Source organism: Tachysurus vachellii, chromosome 22 (genome assembly GCF_030014155.1).
Source record: "Tachysurus vachellii isolate PV-2020 chromosome 22, HZAU_Pvac_v1, whole genome shotgun sequence".
Classification (NCBI taxonomy): Eukaryota; Metazoa; Chordata; class Actinopteri; order Siluriformes; family Bagridae; genus Tachysurus; species Tachysurus vachellii.
The window spans coordinates 13,924,587-13,947,023 of record NC_083481.1 but is presented as its reverse complement, the minus strand read 5'-3'; the positions used below and the strand labels follow the sequence as shown (position 1 = coordinate 13,947,023).

The following is a 22,437-nucleotide window of genomic DNA, read 5'->3' as shown; positions in this document are numbered from 1 at the left end:
GCGCCGCCTTCAATCGGCTCATTCATGACAGGTCAACCCACCTTGAACTGACTGAAGCCTGCAAGAAGCAAAGAAAAGTTTGAAGAGATTTGTTGGCCCTGATATGATGGATGCGCAATATGTTCCAAACATTTTTCTGCCAACGTGCTGACTACTCTTGACAAGACTCTTGACACATATCCCACAACTGTGAATTATACAGTGATATGATTTAGGTAACTATTGTTTCTGGCCAAACTGTGCAGCAGCACTGGCTGATTCTATAGTATTTTGACCAAAGAATTTACATGTTTTTTCAAACCATCATCTTCATTTCCATGTCTAAAAGAGAATGAATTTCAAAGGCAACTCAATTCCAGACTTGATGTGTTAGCTTGGACTTAATTTAATAATCATGGTTCAGAGTACATGTACAAAGCCAACAAAATGTGACAAACGAAAAAAAAAAAAAACAGATGCTATATAAAATGATAACTGCACTTAAGATCAAAACGTTTGTTCAAGTGCATAAGAAAATGAATGATCAAATGCTTTGTTGAGATGAAAGCCGACAGAAGCTGGCTGTGTCTCAAACGCCTCTGTATTGGACTTCACAGTGCACTACATAGTGTGTGGAAACGTTATACACCAACGTAACCCACTTATAGAGTGAACATCTGGTCATTGGGGACAGAACCAACCCTGTACCGTGCTGCACTTTGGACGATTTCTGTCTGAAAACAAACTCAACCCAACCTCAATGACTAGCTCTATTAAAGCCTTAGATACTAAATATTCCTTATACAGTTCAAAAACATTTTAAATAAGTGCTAATAAGTGCTAACAGAGCAGAAAGTGCTCGAGGAAACAACTAGCTAACGTTGCTAACATTAACGTTACCAAAACATTAGCTTGCTAGCTAGCTTAGGAATTTGTCTAATTAAACCGTCGTTGTTGCCGACGACACGATTACGTTCAAGGAATAGAACATCTTATACGTCTTATTATTATGAGCGTGTGTCAGGGAAACATATTCAGGTTTATATTCCGGTGAACGTTAGCGTAGCCTCGCAGACTTAGCGGGTTAGCTTAGCTTAGCTCGGCCGCGTATCTTGCCATGCTACCTTAAATAAAACCACAATCAATTTCCGCCAAAACGCGCCGTTCAAAAACTAAAAAGCCACCAAAGCCCGTGTTAATTCACCCCGTGTCCGTGTCCCGTCTCGTGTTCTGTAGTTACACACAAACGGCTACTTGTTTATTTTGTCTCTCACTAAAGGTGCAGGAAACAATACCGTTAAACGACGTGTTGCTTGTTGCATTTTCAGGCGTTTACAGACTAATCGGTTGAGGTTGATCGGTTGCACGAAGCTCCTACCGTATTAAGAAATGTGGATACGCGGCTTCTCGGCTCGCTCGAATAGAACCAGGGACGATATTTTTGTGTAGAAGGAAAATCCGAAAGCGGCGCGCTGACGGAAGTAGGCCTTGTACGAGTGCGCGAGACCCCGGACTGTCCTATTCCTCACAGCGCCGCTTCAGTGGAGAGCGTGCAGCTCCCTCTGCAGGCCCACGCGCACATTCCCACTCCGTGAACGCGCGTTCTGAGCCATCGTGAACGCGCGCAGCATGTGGACGAGAAAACTACATTTCTAACTCATTGCAGTTCGCGCGCATTCACCCAAATCAAGCTATCCGGTGTTTAATGTTACACTTATTAACACTTATTGTTATTAGTAATAATATGAATTATTACAGAATAACACCAGTAATCCTCATAGCATACAAATCATAACACAGCATGACTTTTAATTGTTCAAGGTTGTTTTTTTGTTTGTTTTTTAACCTTTACACACTTATTGATAAGATGTAATTCATTGTTTCCATCTAAAAAGGTGTACAGTATAAACCCGGCTGTGTAATATAGGAGTGTGTATGCCTTTAAGCGCGGCTTTATTTGTTCCAGTCCGCCTTAAAGTGCTAGGCATGTGTCTGTGAGGGCCTCCCCCTGCTCAACACTGCCGTACTGCGCTCTTAAGGTGGACCGAAAGAGATGCGCAATACAAGTGCACCTTGGTTAACACGAACGGTCTAGGAAAGAGTTAATTCCCACGGTTTGTGCCTTAACCCTAAAATGACCCCCGTCAGAATTTTTTTATGAATGGTAAGTTTTGACGAGTTATTCACCATCTGGCATAAAATGCATTCGCAAATATTTGAGTAATTTGATCATTTCACTTGTCCCACAAGTTATATGTAACCGATGCTGATATGTTCAATAACACGAAATGAGCATGAATTAAAACTTCAGGTAAAACTAGAGCAAATTTTCATTCAAAATTCACCTTAGGTAAATATGACCTGAGCTACTTGTACTCTGTTTTACTCTATTCTAAGAATGGTGAATACTCAACCTCGACCTCAATACTAATTCTCAACCTCAACACTCAACCTCATCCTCAATACTCAACCTTAACCTCAATACTCAACCTCAGTACTCAACCTCAACCACAAGTCACATTGTGACAAGGACTATTTATCTAAATGCTTAGTTGCTAAATATTTCTTATACAGTTCAAGTCAGTGAAATAAAAGCATTTTATGTACATGGCAGTCGGTGCTAATAAGGTTAACATGGGCAGAGGGATGTGCTGGAGGAAACATGTCTATTTCTGTGCCATTCACTTTAAGAATGGTGGATACTAATCTATACCACTCTTTTTTGCTGGGGAGCTACACCTACAAACCTACACCTTCTGTAACTATAGTACATATCTTTTACCTAGTAAGGTGCGTATAGTGTACATCTAAAACGTAATTTCAGTACGTGGAAAACAAGACAAATTTAATAAAACAGAACAAAAGTACAGTCGTGTTAATTGGGCATTACAGCTGTATCCTTAGGAGTTCTGTAAACTCTGTATTTATAGTTCTTCCCATTTATTCATATATTAATTTTAAACCAATTGACTGAAAATTAAAGCAGGATCCAACCTAACTTATAAATACCGGTGTTTCTCTATCAACGTGGACGTTGAGGACATAAAGCAATACAAAGAAAGGTTGACAGTTCACTCTACCATCATAGAACCACTGATACAGTAATATGACAGTCAGGCTCCTAGTTAATCCCGGTATGCTAATTTTCATAGGGCTGTTCCATCCAAACAGATTTATAAAGGTCTGTAACTGAATAATGTAAAAAAGGACACTAATTAGTCACAGGTGATTTAGATTGCTCAGCCACTGATTTCCTTGGGAAACTAATCAAGGCTTAAGGGTTACACTATATGTATTGTCTCACACAGGCTGTTCTGTTTATGCTTAATGTTTTAGTTTGTGATCGTGCAGGTTAGCTATTAAAACAAATACAAATGTTGTGGCAAATATCAGAAATATGTCTTATGGCATTAGCAATATTGAGCTGTACCTCAGTATTTTGTCTTGAGACACTTCGTAAGGGTAAATCAATCCAATCTGGTAGACTTATCATTGGTTCCAGTAAAACTACAAATGAAAACAAGGATGATCTTCTCAAGAAGTTGCATGATAAATATGTTCAAGACCTCAGTGGGAATCAATCCAACCAGCCAGCACTTATTGGTATAAGATTCCCCGTTTGGTATAAAGTGTTGTACTTATGCTAATAGTAGTGTAATTGTTTTTTGTGCTTGTGAGAAGGATCCCAACTGGGGATGTTAAAACTATGGCGTTTGAGTCCCTCTGTGCAGTGTGATAACGATTCGATGTCTCTGCGTATTCAGGGAAGTAGAGTGCCCAACTTCTTTGTTGAGACAAGTGAGTGTGATCTTGCTAAAAAGAGATGTTGAAGTTGTTCTGTCCACATTAAATCTACTATAATACAATTGAAAGCAATGCTTTATAAAGTACGTTTTGCAGTATCAGTCAAGCAAAAGGCTTTACTCCTAATAGCCTTCTCTTGTATTTTGTTACATGCGATAATATGGGGCTTTTCTACTGTTTCATTCCCTCTTGTTCTATGGCTTTATGCATTGCATTAGGTTTATTTAAATTGTACAATGATCTAATTTTGAGTAACTGTTTGACATGTTACAAGTGTTGAATTGCTTGACCTTCTGTCAGAACATTTAGATTGCTTGTCTTGAACAGTCTTTGTTTCAAAATAGTACTGAACTCTAACTTTAGTTTGAACTAGAATGGAAAACCATGACAATAAATCTTGGCTTTCCTTAGGTGAAGAAGGTTCAGTGCCTTTATTTCAAATGCCTTCCGCCTGTGGCTTTACGGTGAAAAGGGCCCGCAGAGACCTTGCACTTGTTGCCAAATATGATGGCTGTAATGTTGTGCAACAGGTAACCTGTTGTTGACTTACCTTTGATAGAGCTGTATTAACCATGATTTGTTTACCCTTAAAGAATTTACAATTTGGGTTTCTCAAATGTCTTCTTGCTGAGCCAGTGAGATTTGTAATTGCAGGGGGATACCTATATCTTGCCTCTGCGTTTTTTGGGAGTTGCGGTGAAGGTTGTCTGTCCTATGGCTCGTCCTGTCTCCATGGTCTTCTGTAGCCGTTCGGCTATGGTCGTCAATCTTTGTACATCCGTAGAGGCTCTTTGGGTGAAGGGTGAGCTTAGTTTCTGCTAAAGGATTGATTTATTTATTGATTGAATTGATGTACAATGTTTGTTGATGGGAGGGGGAGAAACGGGGTGTTCTGGCATTGAGGGGAGAAAATATTTGATTTTAGTGAATGGTGTGTGGCAACCTGTGCACCAAGTAACCACTTGTGGATTTACCCTGAAACCTGTGGGAGGTGGACTGACGCTTACAGCACCATATGCAAGCAATTGCTGGCAATTTGAGGTAATTCTGTGTTTATTGTTTCATGTATGTTGACTTCATAACTGCTTACTGTTTCTGGAAGATGTCTTCTGATATCTCTTTAATTTTGGGTCTATAAAATGACCGTTATTTACATTGATGTGCCCTGTTGCAGTATTATTATTATTTATTTATTTATTTATTTATTTATTTATTTATTTATTTTTAATTATTTCCTATTATATTGTTTTTGCTCTTTGTATGTCTATGTATGAACATGAATATCCAAAGATTGTAAGGTGATATGATTAAAAAAAAAATAACTGCTTACTGTTTATTCTTTAACTTGCTTCTTCAGGGTGCTGAGAGGCTTTTGTCTGTGAAATATATGGGTGTGGAGTTGACCTTGTCCTGCCCAGCTGTTGCTGCTTTACATGCTAATGGGTACCCACAATTCTACTCTTCCAACTGTTTTAATGGGTCATACTTTTCCTTATGGTTATTGTAAAACGTAGCATTTCCATTATAGGCACCTTGGAACTCCTACAGATACTCCCATAACTACCTCAACAACTAAATCTGCACCAGCCAGTGCTGATCAACTGGCATCTGATCCATGGTATTATCCGTATTTTATGCCTTGGCATTTCCAACATGGCCATCCTGGTGCGCCCTCAGTTACCCACACAACTACAACTCCAACTACCCCAACTGCTGCAGCTGTAACAGCCAGTGCTGATCAAATGGTGTCTTATCCTTGGTTACATGGAATGTATTATCCTTATTTTAAACCATGGTATTTCCAACATTCCCTTCCTGGTGCTCACCAAGTTACCTACGCAACCAAAAGTCCGACCACAACTACCCCAGCTTATGTTCCTTCTATCACGACTACACTGCCAACTATCCCAGCTGCCCCAGCCAGTGCTAATCAACAGAGATTGAACCATTGGATCCCTGGACAGTATCGTGGTATGCCATGGTATTTCCATTATAGCCATCCTGGAGCTCCCACAGTTCCCCACCCACCCACAACCCAAACTACCACAACAACCACAGCTCCAACTACATCTACCACGGTTGCCCCAAGCAGTTCTGATCAACTACCCTATCCGTGGTTTGCTGGAATGTACAATCCTTATGTTCCTGTGGCTTCCCCTGACATTTCAGTGTCTGGCCCTAATAGTGAGAATGCACAGCAGACATACATGTCCTGGATGGATGCCTTTCCTAAATATAAATCTTCAAACCAAATGTCAAGCTTTCCATTAGTTAACCCATCTAATGTTTTGTCATATCCTGCCCAATATTTTCCACTACAGGTCAAGGCAGGTCCAGAAAAATGACTGTACATTGACTGTGGTTTTCAAATGAAGGTGGTAATGAAACAATAAAAAGTAAAGTCAAAAGTGTGGTTGTTTTGTGTGTGTGTGTGTATAAATCTGTTACCAGGAAAAACTCTACTTTATGCTAGTGTGAGGCCCTGACAGTGGTATTTGTGGGATGTAATAGCTCTGTGGTTAACTTGGACTACTGATTGGAAGGTCATGGGTTCAAACCCCAGGTCCACCAAGCTGCCACTGCTGGGCCCCTAAGCAAGGAGCCCTTAACCCTCAATTGCTCTGTTATAAGTCAATCTCGATAAGGGTGTCTGCTAAATGCCATAAATGTATTTTCTTTCTTTTACCTTGTACTGTATGTTCCTTCCTCTATCAAACATCTTGTTTGTTCCTCTTTGTTTACTGGTCCAATACGATCAGAATTGTGCCCTGTTAGGTCCATGCTAATATTGCTCACAAATGCACTTAATAGTAGGGTTTGTAACTGTACTTTGTGTTGGGGTAGAGGGGAAATTAAAATGGTCTTTTCACTTAATATTCAGTCATTTTAATTCTATTTTCACTTTTTTCGTTTCAGCTTTTCAGGTATAGTGTTTTTTTTTTTTTTTAAATTGTTTGTCTTAAATGTGTCTATAGCAATCTGTTAACGCCTTCATTCTGACATCCAGTAGTAGGCTTCAGAAGAAGTTTTCACTTCATAATCAGTATAACTTGAATGAGAGGTGGTGTGGGCACTTTATAAACTTGTACTTCTTGTTCTGGCCTTGATTTATGCAAAGGTTGTTTACTTAAGTTTTATGTTGCTGCTAACTCCTGCCAATAAAAGCTATTCACACATGGCCATCATCTTACTAATTTAATAATTGCTCATTACTCAGGATAAAAATGTAAATGATATTGGGTTTGTTGGGTTTTTTCTAAATGTTGATACTTTTCCAGTTTTTTTTTTCTTTTCCCTTAGCCATGTCTATATTTACTGAGTGGTTAAGCGTGAACCTTTTGTTATACAGAGCATCATCCACATGATTTAAATTCTTTTTGTTAATCTGGCATGTTTCCAGCTGTTGCCACTTTTACTAGATCAGGTTGGACAACCTCACTGCTTCATCTCACCCATGAATGTCGACGCACCCAGCACCACGACGCTTCCCCATACATAACACCATTTTTGTAGATTAAGCTTCAGCCTATACAAATGAAAGAAAACCGTGTGGTATCCTCTAATGTTATTGCCACAATCCAGAAGGTGTGTCTATGTACCTGAAAAACTGTTTGCATACGGAAACGTATTGTCTTGATTTTTGAAATGTTTTATTTTATGCACTATTTTATTGACACCGTTTTTTAATGAATAGCAACAAAACTTTGTATTCTCTTCACTGCCACCTTCAATTCATCCAGTAGCACAAAATGCAAAGGTGCATTACAAGAGGCACTCTCTAGTCTATTCAAATGTTGTGCTCAGTAGGGAGACAAACCCTGTCCTTTGAACTGTTCTTTTGCATTAAACTATTTTATCCTGTTCTGGGAGCACTTTCACATATTAGGATCCTGTTTTTTCTTTAAAATGCTATTAAATCTACCAAGAACTTTATCCTTTGTAGGGCTAAATTGCTATACATTCTAACTGAACTATCAGTTTATGTGTATCATGCGTCTGAATATTTTACTTCGTTGTCATGTAACCTAAGTCTTCAGGTGGTTACATACATTATTTGAGCTCCTTTATCAAACATGAACCTTCCCTGTTAATGGAACTGACCCATGATACAACTTTTGGGCAGGAGTCAATAGGTCACTCGCCGAGCCTCCCAGTTAGACGATTTCTATTATAATACTGTACCTTTTGATGTAGGTTTTTGATATAGTCCTGTCACACAAATAAACCTTTCATCAACACAAATAACTTGGCAGCTTTTGAGCTTGCTCACAGCTTTCTGCTTTTGCTCTGCTCATGGTCACACAGATGCGTGATCACTGTAACTGCGCAGGGAAAGGTGGGCCGCTTTAGCCCTTACCCCTGTATCTTGTCTTCCAAACACCACCCTCCCACTTCAGATCCCTACTAAACCTTGCTCCCATCTGCTGAATCGTTTTGTTGTTGTTGTTGTTGTCGTATTACTCAAGGAAGCTCTTGTCTAAGGATAGTTTTCTCAAAACTGAAAGATATCTGGTCAGGCACTTGTTTACCTACACTACACTAAAGAATATGCACAGCACATCATTTTCCAAAATGATGACCGTTCTAGTGGAGTTCATAAATCCATCCCCAAATGCTCCACAAGAACTTGCATCTTGACATTTCCCTATTAATAGCAATTTACCTCTTGTAATGCTGAACTTTATTTAAAATAAGAAGAAAACAGAACAGAGGGGGCTCTGGTCATATTTTCCTTCAGTATGAACCTGTTACCATGGTGATCAGTACCTAGAATAGTCTAGTGGGAAGTATTGGTTCATAGGCTATGGTTTGCAGAGGTGCTATACTGCCATATGAAAAATATAGAGGTAAAGGATTCAATAATGCCATTTTCCCTTTTTCTGAAGTACATGAGACATTTGTAAATGACCTGTTCAGTTATGTTTATTTTAAGGTTGCATAAACTGGTTTTCTGATATTTTTTATGTAAATCCGTCTTTTTCTCCTGACTTTATATAAGACAGACCCGTAGCATATCTGGTTCCCATGTTTACATTATTTCCCAACAAAATGCAGATATCAGATTTTCGGACACCTGACCATCACGCCTACAGTATGTTTGCTCATTTTAAAAGCATGGGGAGTTACCCAGAGTTGCCCATACGCCCTTCATTGGCATATAAAACAGCCTCCACTCCTTTGGCAAGGCATTAGTTTTTGGAGTGCGGCCTTGGGGCCACAAGAGCATTAATGAGGTTGCGCCGGTGTCAAGTGAGAGATGGCCTGGCTCAGGCTCAGTCTGCATTCCAGTTCATTCCAAAAAGGTTTAGTGGGGTCGAGGTCAGAGTTCGGGCCAAATCGCTGGATCTCTTCCACATCAAACTTGGCCGTGTCTTCACGAACCTTGCTTTAGACCAGCGGTGTCCAATCTTACCTGGAATGGGTCGGTGTTGTGGTGCAGGATTTCATTCCAACCAAGCAGACACCACACCAGAGCCAAGAACAACTGTATAAACAGGTGGAATCAGGCGTGGCTTCTGCGTGGTTGGAATGAAAACCTGCACCCACACCGGCCCTTTGTGGATAAGATCGGACACCGCTGCTTTAGACCACGTTTGACACGACACCTTAGATCAGGCGAAGGGAAACTGTAATGCCATATAACGCACGTAAAGACGTCCAATACCACCGTACGCTTCCTAGGACAATTTGTAGATCGAACACGTATGTGTGTGATGGTCAGACGGATCAGACGTCTACATATTGATTTTGTCAGTCAGCAGAAATGGTGTTTTCCTTGGCATTGTGAATTCATCCTGTAATACCGCATGTAGGTTTAAGATCTCGAAGCTCACTTTGACGTGACCCGTATTGCATCAGACATGCGGACACGGCCACGACAGGATGAATTAAGATTACGGACCCCGAGCAGATTTTTTTGGGGGGTGAGTGTGATGCGTCACGCAGGGCGACGAGCTTATTGCCCTTTTTGCGCGTGTCCCCGTGACGTCATCGTGGGAGTGTCATCAACGGGAGAAATGAAGTGAACGGACATCAGCTCGATCCTCTCAGGGCTCACGTAAGTTTGTATCGCCGCTATACTCACTCTAAATACGAAATACGGTTTAAAACGGATTGCTGTCGTTACTCGTCGTGTAATTCACCACACTTACTCAGTCACTCGATGTGCCGAGCCGTGTGCTGCTAACCTTAGCAATGCTAACTCGACCTAGCATCTCAAAGCTAGCTGAGTTAGCATGTTTAACCGGAATAGACACACGGCACTTAAGCGTGACTTTGGCCAGCTAAGGCTTTTAATGTTGGCTAGCAAGACGTCAGGGACAGTGACAGTGATATTAACGTGGTATTTCGGATCCCCACAATCAGACCACGATGTCCTAACTAGATTAAACGGTTGACAAATGATTCAAGATCTCATAAAGACAGCTAGATCTCCTTCCTGTCTGCACACTGGCGTTACAGCCGGTCACATAATCGTGAGACAGGTGTCTTTCTTCCTAATCTTAGCTATCCTAAATATTCAGATAGATCCATAGATGGGGCTGATAACATTTCGTGCACGTAAACTAATCTGATGCAGGTGGTTTGGGATGTGATGTGATGTGATGTGATGTGGTTTTAACCGATTCATCGTGTCTTCTCACGTCTCTCTGTTTAAACCACAAGCTAGCCAAAAGGGCGTAAACTGGCCATCAGGGATAGACAGATGTATCTATTAACAATACCATCGACAATCCAGGTTGATGAGATGAATGATACGTTCATCAATCACGATGAGATGCCGTTTAATATAAATAAATGACTTTAGATCTTTAAGGCATCGTGTGGAATATTATGCTGGTCCTTAGACATGGTCAGTAGTAATCAATACAAGCTTTGCAAGCTTTTCCCCTCTAATCAGAGCAGACTCCTGGCTTCTCTGTATGCACAGCAATAATTCTACTATTTGGTGCAGAAATATTGTATATTTGTTATTATATTGTGTTGTTCAATGCTTTTAATTTTTGAGCTTTGTTACCTTGATGAATAATGTAGCCGTTACACACAATTAATGCATGATTGTTAAATGTTAGATTTCACCCAAGATCGGTCCCTAGACACGGTCCCTGCGGCGATCAATACGAACCCCCGAAGGTTTACAATCTGACACGTTTTGGTATTGTGTAATGTCTTGTGTAATGTTTTTCAGCATGTAATATTGCCAGGCTAGTTGACAGGAACAAGAAGACCTACTCCATCCCATCTGGATCGTGCGGCGGTTATCGTCTATGACCTGAAGAGATTATTTTGGATTACCCCTAGGATTAATTCACACCATCTTTCTAAATGGAGATGGCAGAGCGGGCGAACTGATGAATGGGACGAGGTACATCGCTGGTTATTAATTATCTTGTCATTTAGAGAGAATGTCACCATGTTGTAAGAGCTGGTTTCTTTTTGAGAGAGGAAGACAGAAGTCCAGGGAGTTTTTCTTTCAATTCCATTCAATAGCTGTCTTTCTCTAATGCATTCTGTAGTAGGCAGTTTATCACCGTCCCTTATGTGAGGGTATGTGCTCGTATAAGAGCACCCACTGCTCTTTACTGATGACTCAACGTGATATTAGATGGGAGGGCTGAAATCTAATATCTGTCAATAGCTTGACAATGAAACTATTAGGGTGGAGCGATGCATTATATCATAAGGTCTTATCAACGGTAATAAGAATAATGCGAGGCAAACAAGTAAGCGCACTTAGACACACAGCTGCGTTCGTGTAGTGCTCAGCTGAACCTGTGCCGTGTTTCTCTGTATACCAAACATAGTAAACAACAAAGGTGTATACTTTTCGTTCAAACGCCCCACCAAACTCTCCTTTTATGTAATATTTTCTTTTATTTACACAGTGTGCTTTGTCTTCTTTTACTCTCTTGTTATCTCCAGTGCACATGCAGACTAGGGTGTGTTTTTAAATCATCTGATGTGACTGTCACTAACAGGCTGCATGGATCTACAGTCTGGGCATGAAAGAACTCAGCCCCAGCCTTAGCCCAGTTTTTATTCCATGCTTAGTTGTGCTTGGTTCCAAAAAAATAGTAAAATAATCCACCTTGAGAAATTTGTTAACAGCAAAAAAAAGCTAATCCCAAAACATGTATTGTTATATTAGATCAAAAAGACAAGATTTAGCCGTGCTGGCTGGATTGTACCAGCCGCTCCTGCTGATCTCTGATGTGACCTTGACGAGCTGTGTGAGTAAGACTGAGGAGAGAGTGGTACAGAGATTGAGCTGACCCACTTCATCTACACACACACACACACACACACACAAAGAAAACTCAGTGCCCTTGGTTTACGTGTACACGCCACTGGGCGTGTTTTTTGTACACAGCATATGGTGGGCAGTTGTTTGCCTTCATTTACCTTTTTTTTGCAGCCCAAACACCCGTAGGGTGTTTCGGGTATGGTGTGCGATAGCTGTGCTAAGTGTGAGGATATAACACGCAGCTGTTTATCTGTTTAATTAATTATTGAACACGCTGGCGCCGTCATTGACAGTCCATGTACGCTGCTCAACGTGTCTCTCGTGTTAATCAAGGATACGTCCCTGTGCGGCTCACTGGTCAGCGACTCGCTTGAAAGGCTAATCGATTGTGTTGTCTTGTAAAGGGCTTCGGACTGACACTTTAAAAACGGACGCAGACACTCCAGATTGAGTAACCGAATAACAGCACTGAGTCATCCAGGGTGTAAGCTGGGAGATGTTTGGAGTTGGTCCTTTCTTTGTTGTTCCTCAGGTAAAGGGCTATGGCTTTGCACTGGAGCATCTAGTTTTGGCTCCTGCGGTCATTTATTGTGTGTTCGCACGACTGTGGCGTCCTTTGCAGGCTCTTATTGAAGGCTTAATCAGCTGAAGATTAGAGGAATGTAATACTTCTTTATATGTCAGCAGTGTGGCACGAGTCTGTGTTTGCTGACGGGGCTACAGGAAAAAGGTCTGTGTTTTCTGCTATATAAGGCCCTGTTCTTTGAAAGGAGGTGTTTTTTGTTCCCAGAACGTATTGAGATCGCGTTGGCTCTATACTGAGTTTATGGCGTATTCTAGGTTTCGAGTGCAAATCGTGAACAGAAAGCCATTTGTGATGTTAATGCATTTGATTGCTAAAAGCTCTTTAAGTGTTTAAGTTTGGATTCTGGATTCTCTTATTATATATATTGATCTCTTCAGCTATACTATTTTGTTTGATGGTATTTTTCTCAAGTATTTTTTGATTCAGTCAGCTTAAATGCGTTTCCCGGTTCACATCAGGGACTCGGCTCGTAGCCGACGGGCCTTACCCATCGTAGCGAACGTATACAGTGACTAAGAAGCCGTTTGGGAATAGAATGCATTTAGTTACTAATTAATAATTGATGCAATTGAAACCTAAATGCAAAGAAGTGCTGTTGACTATTTATTTGGGATCATATTTGAGACTTGTTTACCGTGATCTCACTTCAGCATTCAAAGCTTTATGAGAGCCAGAGACCTCTAGAATGTTCATCTAGTCAGGTTGCAGTGGGCTGTTAAACCCACTGTAGTAAGTAGTCTGTAGTAATACGGGTTTGGACTGAGCTTCAAAATGATGCATGCGGGCCTGGTTTATACACTGCTGTGAATTATTCTGCCTGTCTAATGTTTCATTCACTGATGGCCGATATGCACGGGTATAGAATAGACTGGTTATTGGATGATGTGAGTCCTGTGAGTTTGACAACAGCGTCCATTTTCTTCCATAGCCATTCCTGAACTGAGAGCCAGAGGAGGCCGGGCTGGTCTGATGGTAAGGTTTTTCTTCTCTCTTATGCAGAACTGTTTGTGGTGTTCTTTGTTTATCCCAAAAAAAGATGTACTGTGTGGGTTGATGTTTTCTCTGCCAGATATTCTCTGAAATGTTTAGTATTTCTTTAAAGAATGTTATTCTAATGTATGAAACATGCTTCAGTGTTAATATGCCTTCAGATTAGAGTGCATTGTTTTGTACTTAATGGAAAAAAAAGTGCTTTGGCAAGAAAGTACTAAGGGTCACAGGCTCCTTGTATCACCAATGAGAAATCGTACCTAAGTTTGCCCCAATTCCCACGCCACGTAACCCACGTGGTTCACCGACACTAAAACGCTGCTTTAACTCATGTTCATGCTTTTGATGTCATCCTCAACAACGATTAACAGTAGATCGAAGCTGAATTTCTGCAGTGGACCTTTTGATAAAGGGGATTCTGGCTTTTTTTTTTTTTAAAGTGATTTTAACATTTCAAAATATAAGAAGATTTCTGCGAATAATATGGAGACAAATTGTGTATTAAATCACAGATGTGTTGATTTTATTGCATAATTTAAAGACTTTGTGAGCACTGCAGAAATTCATAGCATTCACATCACCACCCATGACTGTATGCATAGTAGAATGTGTCCTCATTTAATTTAGCAATTGTTGCGGTAATGCCTTGGCTTTGAGAAACATACAGGTTTGGCATGTTTGTTCTGTGACTTACGGGATTGGCAGAGCAATGAGTCATATCCTCATGATATCGGTTGAAGAATTTGACACCTCAGAATATGATTAGGTGAAAAGATTGCCACACCCAAGTCTCTCAAAGCCAACCGAAGTGCTTCTGCTTTGTTTTTTAGCTCAAGCTTTCTTGTATTTGTTGCTTGTGTCACCACCACTCAGTGCTGCATGTTACAATCCATGTTGTTTTCCTTCTGTGGTAGACGAGCATGGCTTTGAACCAATCCACAGATGCATGCACGCTAACAGATCCCACCCGAGTGCCAAGCCCCCTGCTTCCTGGCTTTTGAACCTGCCTGTCAGAGGGTTAGTGGTAGCGGGGCTTAGATAGACCCTGCCCCTATGCCGACCCTCTAAGTTGAACCTGGCAGCCTTGAGATGGATCAGGGCGCTAGTGAGCAACCTGCCGTGGAGGAGCCAGACTCCAGGGCTCGAACCGAGTCGGGGGCGAGCAGGAGGGCTTCAGAGGCTGAGCACGGCTTGTCCAAAATTACTCAAAATGCCTTGGAGAACATGGGCGTGCTCGGCCACGGCCTGAAACAGCTCTTCCAGCGCCGGCGCTCGTCCATCGTGCCGCAAGACCTCTCCTCTTCCTCTGCGAGCCCTGCACCTGAGGCCGCAGAGGCAGGGTCAGAGATGGGGGATGCCACCGCCCCTAACATCACGTCTCCTGACTCTGAACTCCCACCCACTTCCATCCCCCCCGCAGCTTTGAGCCGTGTGCTGCAGCAGATCCCAGGTGCTCCCCCCATGATGAAGCGAGGGACCAGCCTGCAGAGTCGCCGCAGCAAGACTGGGGGGGGAGGGGAGCCCCCCCAGAAAGGCAGCCCCCAGATCCATCGGCGCAGTACCCAAGAGGCTTTGATGCAGGCTGGACGCCCGCGGTCTTCCTCCACCACGGACACTCCCAGCAGCCCCGCTTTGGCCGACATGCTCCTCACCTCCGGCTATCACTCCACAGAGGAATCAGACAGAGTAAGTAATAAAAACCTCTTTTATTAATTAATTGCTTTCTTTATTCACTGTGGCCAAGATGGACTCATTTAATCACAGACCCAGTTAAAGTTTTTCAAATATGCTTTTGTGCCATTAGATCATCATGCCTACTCAGAACAGTTCCGTCCTCTGGGACATAAACGTCCGTGTCTTGGACTTCCTGACGTAGTAGCTGATGTTAATAAGACGTAATGTTTCGGGGGAAAATTACCTTGCGTGATGGAAATATTAGCCATTTCCAGACGCTGACAAATTTCTCATGGGGTTTTAAAATCTCAGTGTTATCAGTTTAACATGCATGCATTTAGTACTTGTATTGTACCAGTGTATGATCACAAGATTGGAGGTGTGGACATTGCATTTTTGGATTTCTGTGTCACACCACCACCATGGTTGTATAAGGTGCAAATCGCTTTATTAGCACGTCTCATTTACTTCCAATTTTAATGTGGTTTTTAATGCCAATAAAAGGACGTTTTATTTGTGTCCTTTCACGTTAAAGCAGGTTGCCAGAATTTTGATCCAACTACAGGTCCTTCTGTGATGATTGTGGTGCTTATCTGAGGTTATTGTGTTTTCAAAGCCAAGGCAAATCTCACTGTCAAGCACTTTAGATAAGGGAACTACGCAGTAATAAAGTCAGAAAATGCTTTGCACGTTAAAATTTGGACCAGGGTATCTGCTGGCTTCTTTTTTATTTTAAAAGGTGAAGATTTCCCAGCAGGTGGTGCTGCTTCACCTCCTCTTGGAGATGCCTTTCTGTCCCGGCAGCGTGTTGGTCTTCCAACTACTACTACTACAGCGGGGTCTGGTAAAAGGAGTCATTTGACTCACCTGATATTGATGGAGCTTGTGGAACCATCTAGAATATCTGTCTGCGCTTCTCCTTGGTGGAATGGCAGGCTCAAGTGTTCGCCAGACGTCCCGCAGACTATAAATTTCCCGAAGGCCTAGACTGGATAGGAATCAGACAGGGACAAATCAAAAGCCAGGGCACAGACGACAGTAAGATTCTGTGAGTTAGTTCTTTTGTTTGTTTTATTCGTAGTAAGTTCAATAATCAGGAAAAAGAAAACAAAAAAAACGTACTCCTGTTTAATTTTTTGGGTATGTAGATTTGTTTAAACATAATAAGTGTCACGTCTTATTCCAAAATCCCTTGGAGCTGCAATCAAGTAGATTTTTTTATTTAAAAATTTTTTTAATAGTTTTTCTATTTAAAACAGCCAAAAGTATTTGGACATCTGAGTGTCAAGTGCCATCAAGTTAGAAGCATGCAAGTATATCGGACGGTGCCCCTGGAGCAGGTGAGGTTAAGGACCTTGCTCAAGGACCCAACATTGACGTCTCAGCAGCTTGGTGGCTCGAACCCCGACCTCCTGATCAGGAATCCAGCGCCTTTCCACACGCTTTTCCACACGCGATATAATATTATAACAGCTAAGGGGGACTAAATTTGGAATGGTTTGGTATAGTGTAAACTTTCTTGCTAGAGGGGAAAAAAAGTTGCTTGATAGATTTAAATAATAGAATTTATGATGCATGGCTGCAAGGATACAAACTCATTTTGCAAGTAAATCGTTACTATGGAAAACCCTGGAGCTTATTTTTTTCCCCGACGGTCAAAATAAGCGCTAAGTGTTTTTTTATTTTTTGGTCTCCAAATAATAAACCGGAGATGACACACAATGGTTTGTAGTCAGCTTAACTTGGCAGGTTCTTAAGTCTCGTATTTTTCCACCATTCTCGCATTATTAAGAAGTACTTCATAGCCACTCGACATGCTGAGTCAGCTTGCTAAGAGGCTTTAGCACGCTGCTAATCAAACTGAACTGTGGGGTGCGACCTGAAGAATCCAGGCTCAAAGCGAATTCATGGGTGTGAAGGCGGATTCCTGTGGAACAGCATTTCTGCTGTGGGTCTTTACAGTTGTACGGGTAGTTGAGCGTAGAATGACGTAATGCTGCTAAGGTGCTTTTATAACAGTTTCTGTGTAATAAAACGAACGATAGCTATATGAACACCCGTACCAGGCACTGAAGCTGCTTTAATGAATGGCAATAAAAAATTTTCCAGCCCTTTCTGACTGACTATAAGCCTTCAAGGAAACTAATCTAAAGCATTATACAGAGCTCAGCTTAGTATTTTCGTACTAATGACAAAATTTGATCATTTTACTCGGAGAATGCAGCTGGACAATTTGAAGACATTATATTGATTATATAAGTGAGAATATCAACACACTAAGCTTTTCTATAATAATTACAAACTCTGATCAGAGGCTGTGATTTATTGTTCCAACAGCTTTCCTCGTGTGCGTCAACACGTTCAGCCAATAAACCTGATTCTGATTCTAATTCTGCTCTTATTAAAGTGTCTGTGATTGGATTCTGTAGCGCTTCTTCTGTTTCTGTTCGCTGTTTAATGTACTGCTGCATGTCACTTTATCAGTGAGCCGAGCTGCAGGTGTTATCTATGAGGAGTACAGGAGTCTTGTCATAGTACAGAGGTCCAGACAGTCAGAGTCTCTTGCGATTGTTGCAAATTCCTGCATACGGCATGTGGAAGTGTGACGGCAGTGTGTGTGCTCTGTCATGGCCTGCGTCGAGAGTGTGCTCGCTGTCATGGTGATTTTATTGATTTTATGGTTTTATTCAATTCCTGTTTTTTTCTTTCTTTCTTTCTTTCTTTTGTTCTTGTCCTCCACCTTTATTTCTTATTTACATGATTTCTTATTCTCTCTCTCTCTCTCTCTCTCTCTCTCTCTCTCTCTCTCTCTCTCTCTCAGGTGGATCGTCTAGAGGTATCTGGCTTGGCTGCATCCCCTAACGCTCTGTCCAGCAGCTCAGATGGCGCTGGTATGTATGGCATAGACTCTGTGGATGGCGCTCTCGACCCGCAGCGCACCAAACAAGCCATTTCACAGCTACAGCAAAAGATCCTCAAGCTCACAGAGCAGATCAAGATCGAGCAGACGGCACGCGACGACAACGTAGCCGAGTACCTGAAGCTGGCCAACAATGCCGACAAACAGCAGAGCACACGCATCAAGCAAGTGTTTGAGAAGAAGAATCAGAAGTCCGCACAGACCATCCAGCAGCTTCAGAGGAAGCTGGAGCATTACCATCGCAAGCTGAGGGAGGTGGAACACAACGGCATCCCGCGCCAGCCCAAAGACGTGCTGCGTGACATGCACCAGGGCCTGAAGGACGTCGGCGCCAAGGTACATCATCATAGTTCTGCGTCCTTGTAGAGAAGATTTATCTGATTGTATGATGCCACTATGGAAAGTATTTTGTCGATGGAAAATTAGAGCACTTAAGATTTTTTTTTAAACAAAAAAGAGGCTACAATCGAATCTTACTGGAACTTTTTTGCCCTAGTTGCATCTTCGTTGTATTAATATCTTATTTCACTCTTAATGGATTGTTAAATACAATCTAAAGAAAGATCTTGCATAAGTATTCAGCCTGCTCAAACATTTTACACCTGGAACCGAAATGGACTTGATTAGGATTAAATGTCCTGAATCAATTTGGTGCGATCGATACAATCAGACGTAACATATTAAATTGAATGGAATCCACCTGTAATTAAAGTGTCACGTCATCTGAGTGTAATTACACTCATTCCTCCTGGGTTTGTTAGAGAAAATACCGAAACAAACAGAATCGTAAAGATGCTGGTGCTCTAAACAAGTCTGGGACGACGTTCTGGAAAAATATCAGTCAGGGTTTGATTATATTATAGAAAAAACTCCCAGATCCACAGCTCAGATTTTAAGCCCTGTTCACCAGAGCCTGCAAATAAAAAAAAAAAAGTGGTGTGCTGCGTGAAATTCTGCTTGCCAAAAAGTTTCATGTTGGGAAACATGAAGCACCATTCCTGCAGTGAAGCATGGTGATGAGAGCATGAGGTTGAACGGTACCCTTGAATATGTTATCAAGGTACATAATCGTAATTAAGTCTGTTACCTACGCCAAACATTGTATCTGAGAGCTGGTTAGAGCGAGGCTACGTGAATGCACACCAGAATTTAACATTATATATACAGCATGTAACATTACAAATATTTTGCTTAGCATTAACAGCCTTTTGTGATGGCTTATGTTAGCTGTTTTGTTTCCAGCTGCCTCTTATTTGTTTCCACCTCAGTGACAGATGTGACGTTAAAAAGACAGATCTAAGGCACTGTTTTTGCAAGCGTTAGTCATTGAACGATGACTTCAAAATACACAGACAATAAATGCTGGTGAACTGGAAGCTCGACTAATGGCAGCCAGGTGATAAACACAGTAAAATGTGTAGATTTACAAACATTACAAGTAAAAGTAATACATTGGAATAAATAAGTGTAATCATAAAAACTAGAAATGTGTATATAATGTGTTTTGTCATTTATTTCTGTTGTGTTCTATTTCTGTTTCCATTTTGTTGTCATTTAAGTTACCAAGTTATACAAGTTTATTTTTAATCCAATAAAGTGCTTACACATCTTTGGCAGGTGACCGGAGGTCTCTCCAGCATCTCCCAGGCCACTCACTCAGCTGCAGGTGCTGTTGTTTCCAAACCCCGTGAGTTCGCTTCACTTATCCGCAACAAATTCGGCAGTGCGGACAACATCTCGTCCCTAAAAGACTCCCTGGACGAGACGCAGGGTGACGAGGCTGTGCCTGGTGTTGTAACGGTGGCCGGGACTTCGGCCGCTAGAGCTCTAGCAACCGGTCAGTTGCAGTCCAGCCCCAAGTATGGCAGCGAGGACGACTGCTCGAGCGCCACGTCAGGCTCGGCAGGGGCCAACAGCACCACGGGAGCCCCCGGAGGACCCCCGAGCTCTAAGGGCAATACGCTGGAGCAAGGCCAAGCCTCGGGACTTGATGCTCTTTTTCATGAGATCCAGGAGTTGCGGGACAACCAGGGCCGGCTGGAGGAATCGTTTGAGAATCTGAAGAGCCACTATCAGAGGGATTACTCACTTATCATGCAAGCCCTGCAGGAGGAGAGATACAGGTAAAAAACCGACATGCTCAAACATTTCAGAAGCCTGATATCAACTTGTGTATATTTGACTACTGGTGCTATTGGAATTATGGATGACGGCAATAAACCGCTGTTGTCTTAAACCTGTCTAAAACCTGTGTGGTTACACGGTGTGTGTGCATGTGTGAACAGATGTGAGCGTCTAGAGGAGCAGCTGAATGATCTCACCGAGCTCCATCAGAATGAAATTCTCAACCTGAAGCAGGAGCTGGCCAGCATGGAAGAAAAAATTGCATATCAGTCTTACGAACGAGCCAGAGACATACAGGTTACTACATCATCACTTCTATTAGATGTTTGGGACTAAACTGAGAGGTTGTTGGTGGTGGTGGTGGCTTGAAAAAAAAAAACAATTCATAATTTATTGATTTTTTTTCTGAGACCCTTGCTCTCACCAAATATATTATGTTGTATGATAAATATTGTCTTATTTCGAGACATAAACTGATCATTAATGTGTATTGGTGAAATGATCATCGTTGTTTAGGTTTTGATTGCATTTGCCCTCTCTATCCGGTAGGAGGCGCTGGAGGCCTGCCAGACACGCATCTCCAAGATGGAACTGCAGCAGCAGCAGCAGCAGGTGGTGCAGTTGGAGGGGTTGGAGAATGCCACGGCACGCACCCTGCTCGGCAAGCTCATCAACGTTCTGCTGGCTGTCATGGCTGTGCTGCTGGTGTTCGTGTCGACAGTGGCGAACTGTGTGGGCCCGCTTATGAAGACCCGTAGTCGCACGCTTTCCACCTTGCTCCTCGTCATCATCCTGGCCTTCCTCTGGAGGAACTGGGAGGCCATTTCCCAGTACCTGGACCGTTTCTTGCTGCACTCTAGATGACCTGCACCGGAAGAGTTATCGGCTATATGAAGGGAAAGAAAGGGCGGAGCCTGACAAAGGGCCCGGAGACAAGCGCACTGCCTCAGCCGCTGCGAGCTCCAGATGACGGCGCTCAACGGGGATGAATGTCAAGAGAGATCTCACAGATGTTTTTGATGCTTTCTTTCTTGCTCAAGGAGTGAATTTGTTTACATTTCGATGAAGATCTTTTTTTTTTCTGTCTACTGGAAAAAAAATTGTAATGTATAGTTTTGCTCTTTTTTTTTTTTTTTCTTCATTTCCTTTGGTGTTGAAAGTGATGCGAGTTGTGTTGCTTGACGTCTTTGTATAATTATAGTAAGAGTAGAAAATTTATGCAAATAACCAGGATCTGGTTTTGCGACACTGAAATAACACTGGAGTGTGTCGAGCGCAAGCAGGATGATGTTCTCTTCATCAACATAGCCTTCATCACTATCATCACTCAGCTGGTTTCACTTTTTAGACCATGCAGGCTGCTTTTACTATCTTTCTTCACCACCGTTTCCTCTCTCTCTCTCTCTCTCTCTCTCTCTGCACATCTGTCTTTCTCTAAATCTCTTTCCCTTGCTGCACTGTGTCTCTATTCCTTGTTTTCCTTCTGAAGACCCATTGCCGCAGAGACAGGACTTCCAAACAATCATCACTGGAAGAAATGAGTTCAGCTTGTGCGGATGATTAGCTGGACTGTACTGGACTGGGCCACAGATTAAGAAAGTTCACGGCCTATCAAAGACACAGGCTGCCCTGCCGTTGCTTCTTTAACCCTGCCGATTATGCCCCCTTTTTGGCCTGCTCTGAAAGAGGCACTGCCTCCAACCTATAAACAGAATGAACATACTTGAAGAGCTAGACAGGCTCAAAGACTATCAGTGCTTCCGTACTGTTTCTTATAGCGACAATGAAATAGTCCTTTTTAGTTTTTATTTTTTAAAATTCAATGAATAAACGGGCTGTTTTAAAAGTGAATTGTATTGTTTATTTATTGTCTTATTTATAAGTCTTGATATTTTTGCTGTGTTAATGAATTATCATACGAACTGAACAGGAGGAGACCTGAACGGTGAAGAGCCAGCAGCATGGATCCTTGTGCCTGATTTATGCTTTCTACCATATAGACTTCATGGCGAATGAGGCAGCGTGCAATTTCACACCAACCAATTCTTTGCAATGAATCTGTATGAATACCAGGTTCATCTGTAAAACTGCATCATGAAAGTCTACACACATTTA

General features: G+C 41.9%; 3 protein-coding genes across 7 annotated transcripts in view; 2 read left to right on the top strand and 1 right to left on the bottom strand.

Annotated features, from left to right (window-relative positions):
* The window catches only part of LOC132837745 (transcriptional regulator QRICH1-like), an 11,185-nt gene extending 9,586 nt beyond the window's left edge, over positions 1 to 1,599 (bottom strand). The window contains exons 1-2 of one of the 2 annotated variants that reach the window (XM_060857562.1): positions 1,275 to 1,599; positions 1 to 58 (exon numbers count right to left, since the gene is read on the bottom strand). The exon at positions 1 to 58 is cut by the window's left edge and continues 223 nt beyond it. In XM_060857562.1, the coding sequence (XP_060713545.1) occupies positions 1 to 26 (26 nt within the window). In that variant the 5' untranslated portion in view covers positions 27 to 58; positions 1,275 to 1,599. The remainder of the gene's footprint in view (positions 59 to 1,274) is intronic. The other variant, XM_060857561.1, reaches the window with a different exon arrangement.
* A 1,403-nt stretch (positions 1,600 to 3,002) lies between these two features.
* Positions 3,003 to 6,186, top strand: LOC132837746 (uncharacterized). Its single transcript, XM_060857563.1, has 7 exons — positions 3,003 to 3,582; positions 3,661 to 3,777; positions 4,195 to 4,313; positions 4,438 to 4,585; positions 4,709 to 4,824; positions 5,141 to 5,226; positions 5,312 to 6,186. Exons 1-7 carry the CDS (start codon positions 3,354 to 3,356, stop codon positions 6,126 to 6,128), a joined length of 1,632 nt encoding a protein of 543 aa, XP_060713546.1. The 5' UTR covers positions 3,003 to 3,353; the 3' UTR covers positions 6,129 to 6,186.
* A 3,500-nt stretch (positions 6,187 to 9,686) lies between these two features.
* On the top strand, positions 9,687 to 22,173 carry tmcc1b (transmembrane and coiled-coil domain family 1b). Of its 4 annotated transcripts, none has more exons than XM_060857632.1 (8): positions 9,687 to 9,841; positions 10,973 to 11,149; positions 13,543 to 13,586; positions 15,025 to 15,290; positions 18,100 to 18,534; positions 19,816 to 20,321; positions 20,484 to 20,619; positions 20,872 to 22,173. In XM_060857632.1, exons 4-8 carry the CDS (start codon positions 15,066 to 15,068, stop codon positions 21,184 to 21,186), a joined length of 1,617 nt encoding a protein of 538 aa, XP_060713615.1. In that variant the 5' UTR covers positions 9,687 to 9,841; positions 10,973 to 11,149; positions 13,543 to 13,586; positions 15,025 to 15,065; the 3' UTR covers positions 21,187 to 22,173. The 4 variants fall into 4 exon arrangements, with proteins under 4 accessions (XP_060713615.1, XP_060713613.1, XP_060713614.1 ...); XM_060857630.1 differs by having other exon boundaries at positions 14,519 to 15,290; XM_060857631.1 differs by lacking the exons at positions 9,687 to 9,841; positions 10,973 to 11,149 and adding an exon at positions 12,574 to 12,758 and having other exon boundaries at positions 14,519 to 15,290.
* The last annotated feature ends 264 nt before the right edge of the window (positions 22,174 to 22,437 follow it).

Coding starts and splice junctions, on each gene's coding strand:
- LOC132837746 (XM_060857563.1), top strand. CDS start 3,354: ATGTTGTGGCAAATATCAGAAATATGTCTTATGGCATTAGCAATATTG. Junction 3,583..3,660: donor CAACCAGCCAGCACTTATTG/GTATAAGATTCC, acceptor GCTTGTGAGAAG/GATCCCAACTGGGGATGTTA. Junction 4,825..5,140: donor GCAATTGCTGGCAATTTGAG/GTAATTCTGTGT, acceptor TTGCTTCTTCAG/GGTGCTGAGAGGCTTTTGTC.
- tmcc1b (XM_060857630.1), top strand. CDS start 14,694: ATGGATCAGGGCGCTAGTGAGCAACCTGCCGTGGAGGAGCCAGACTCC. Junction 15,291..18,099: donor CCACAGAGGAATCAGACAGA/GTAAGTAATAAA, acceptor TCTCTCTCTCAG/GTGGATCGTCTAGAGGTATC. Junction 20,322..20,483: donor CTGCAGGAGGAGAGATACAG/GTAAAAAACCGA, acceptor ATGTGTGAACAG/ATGTGAGCGTCTAGAGGAGC.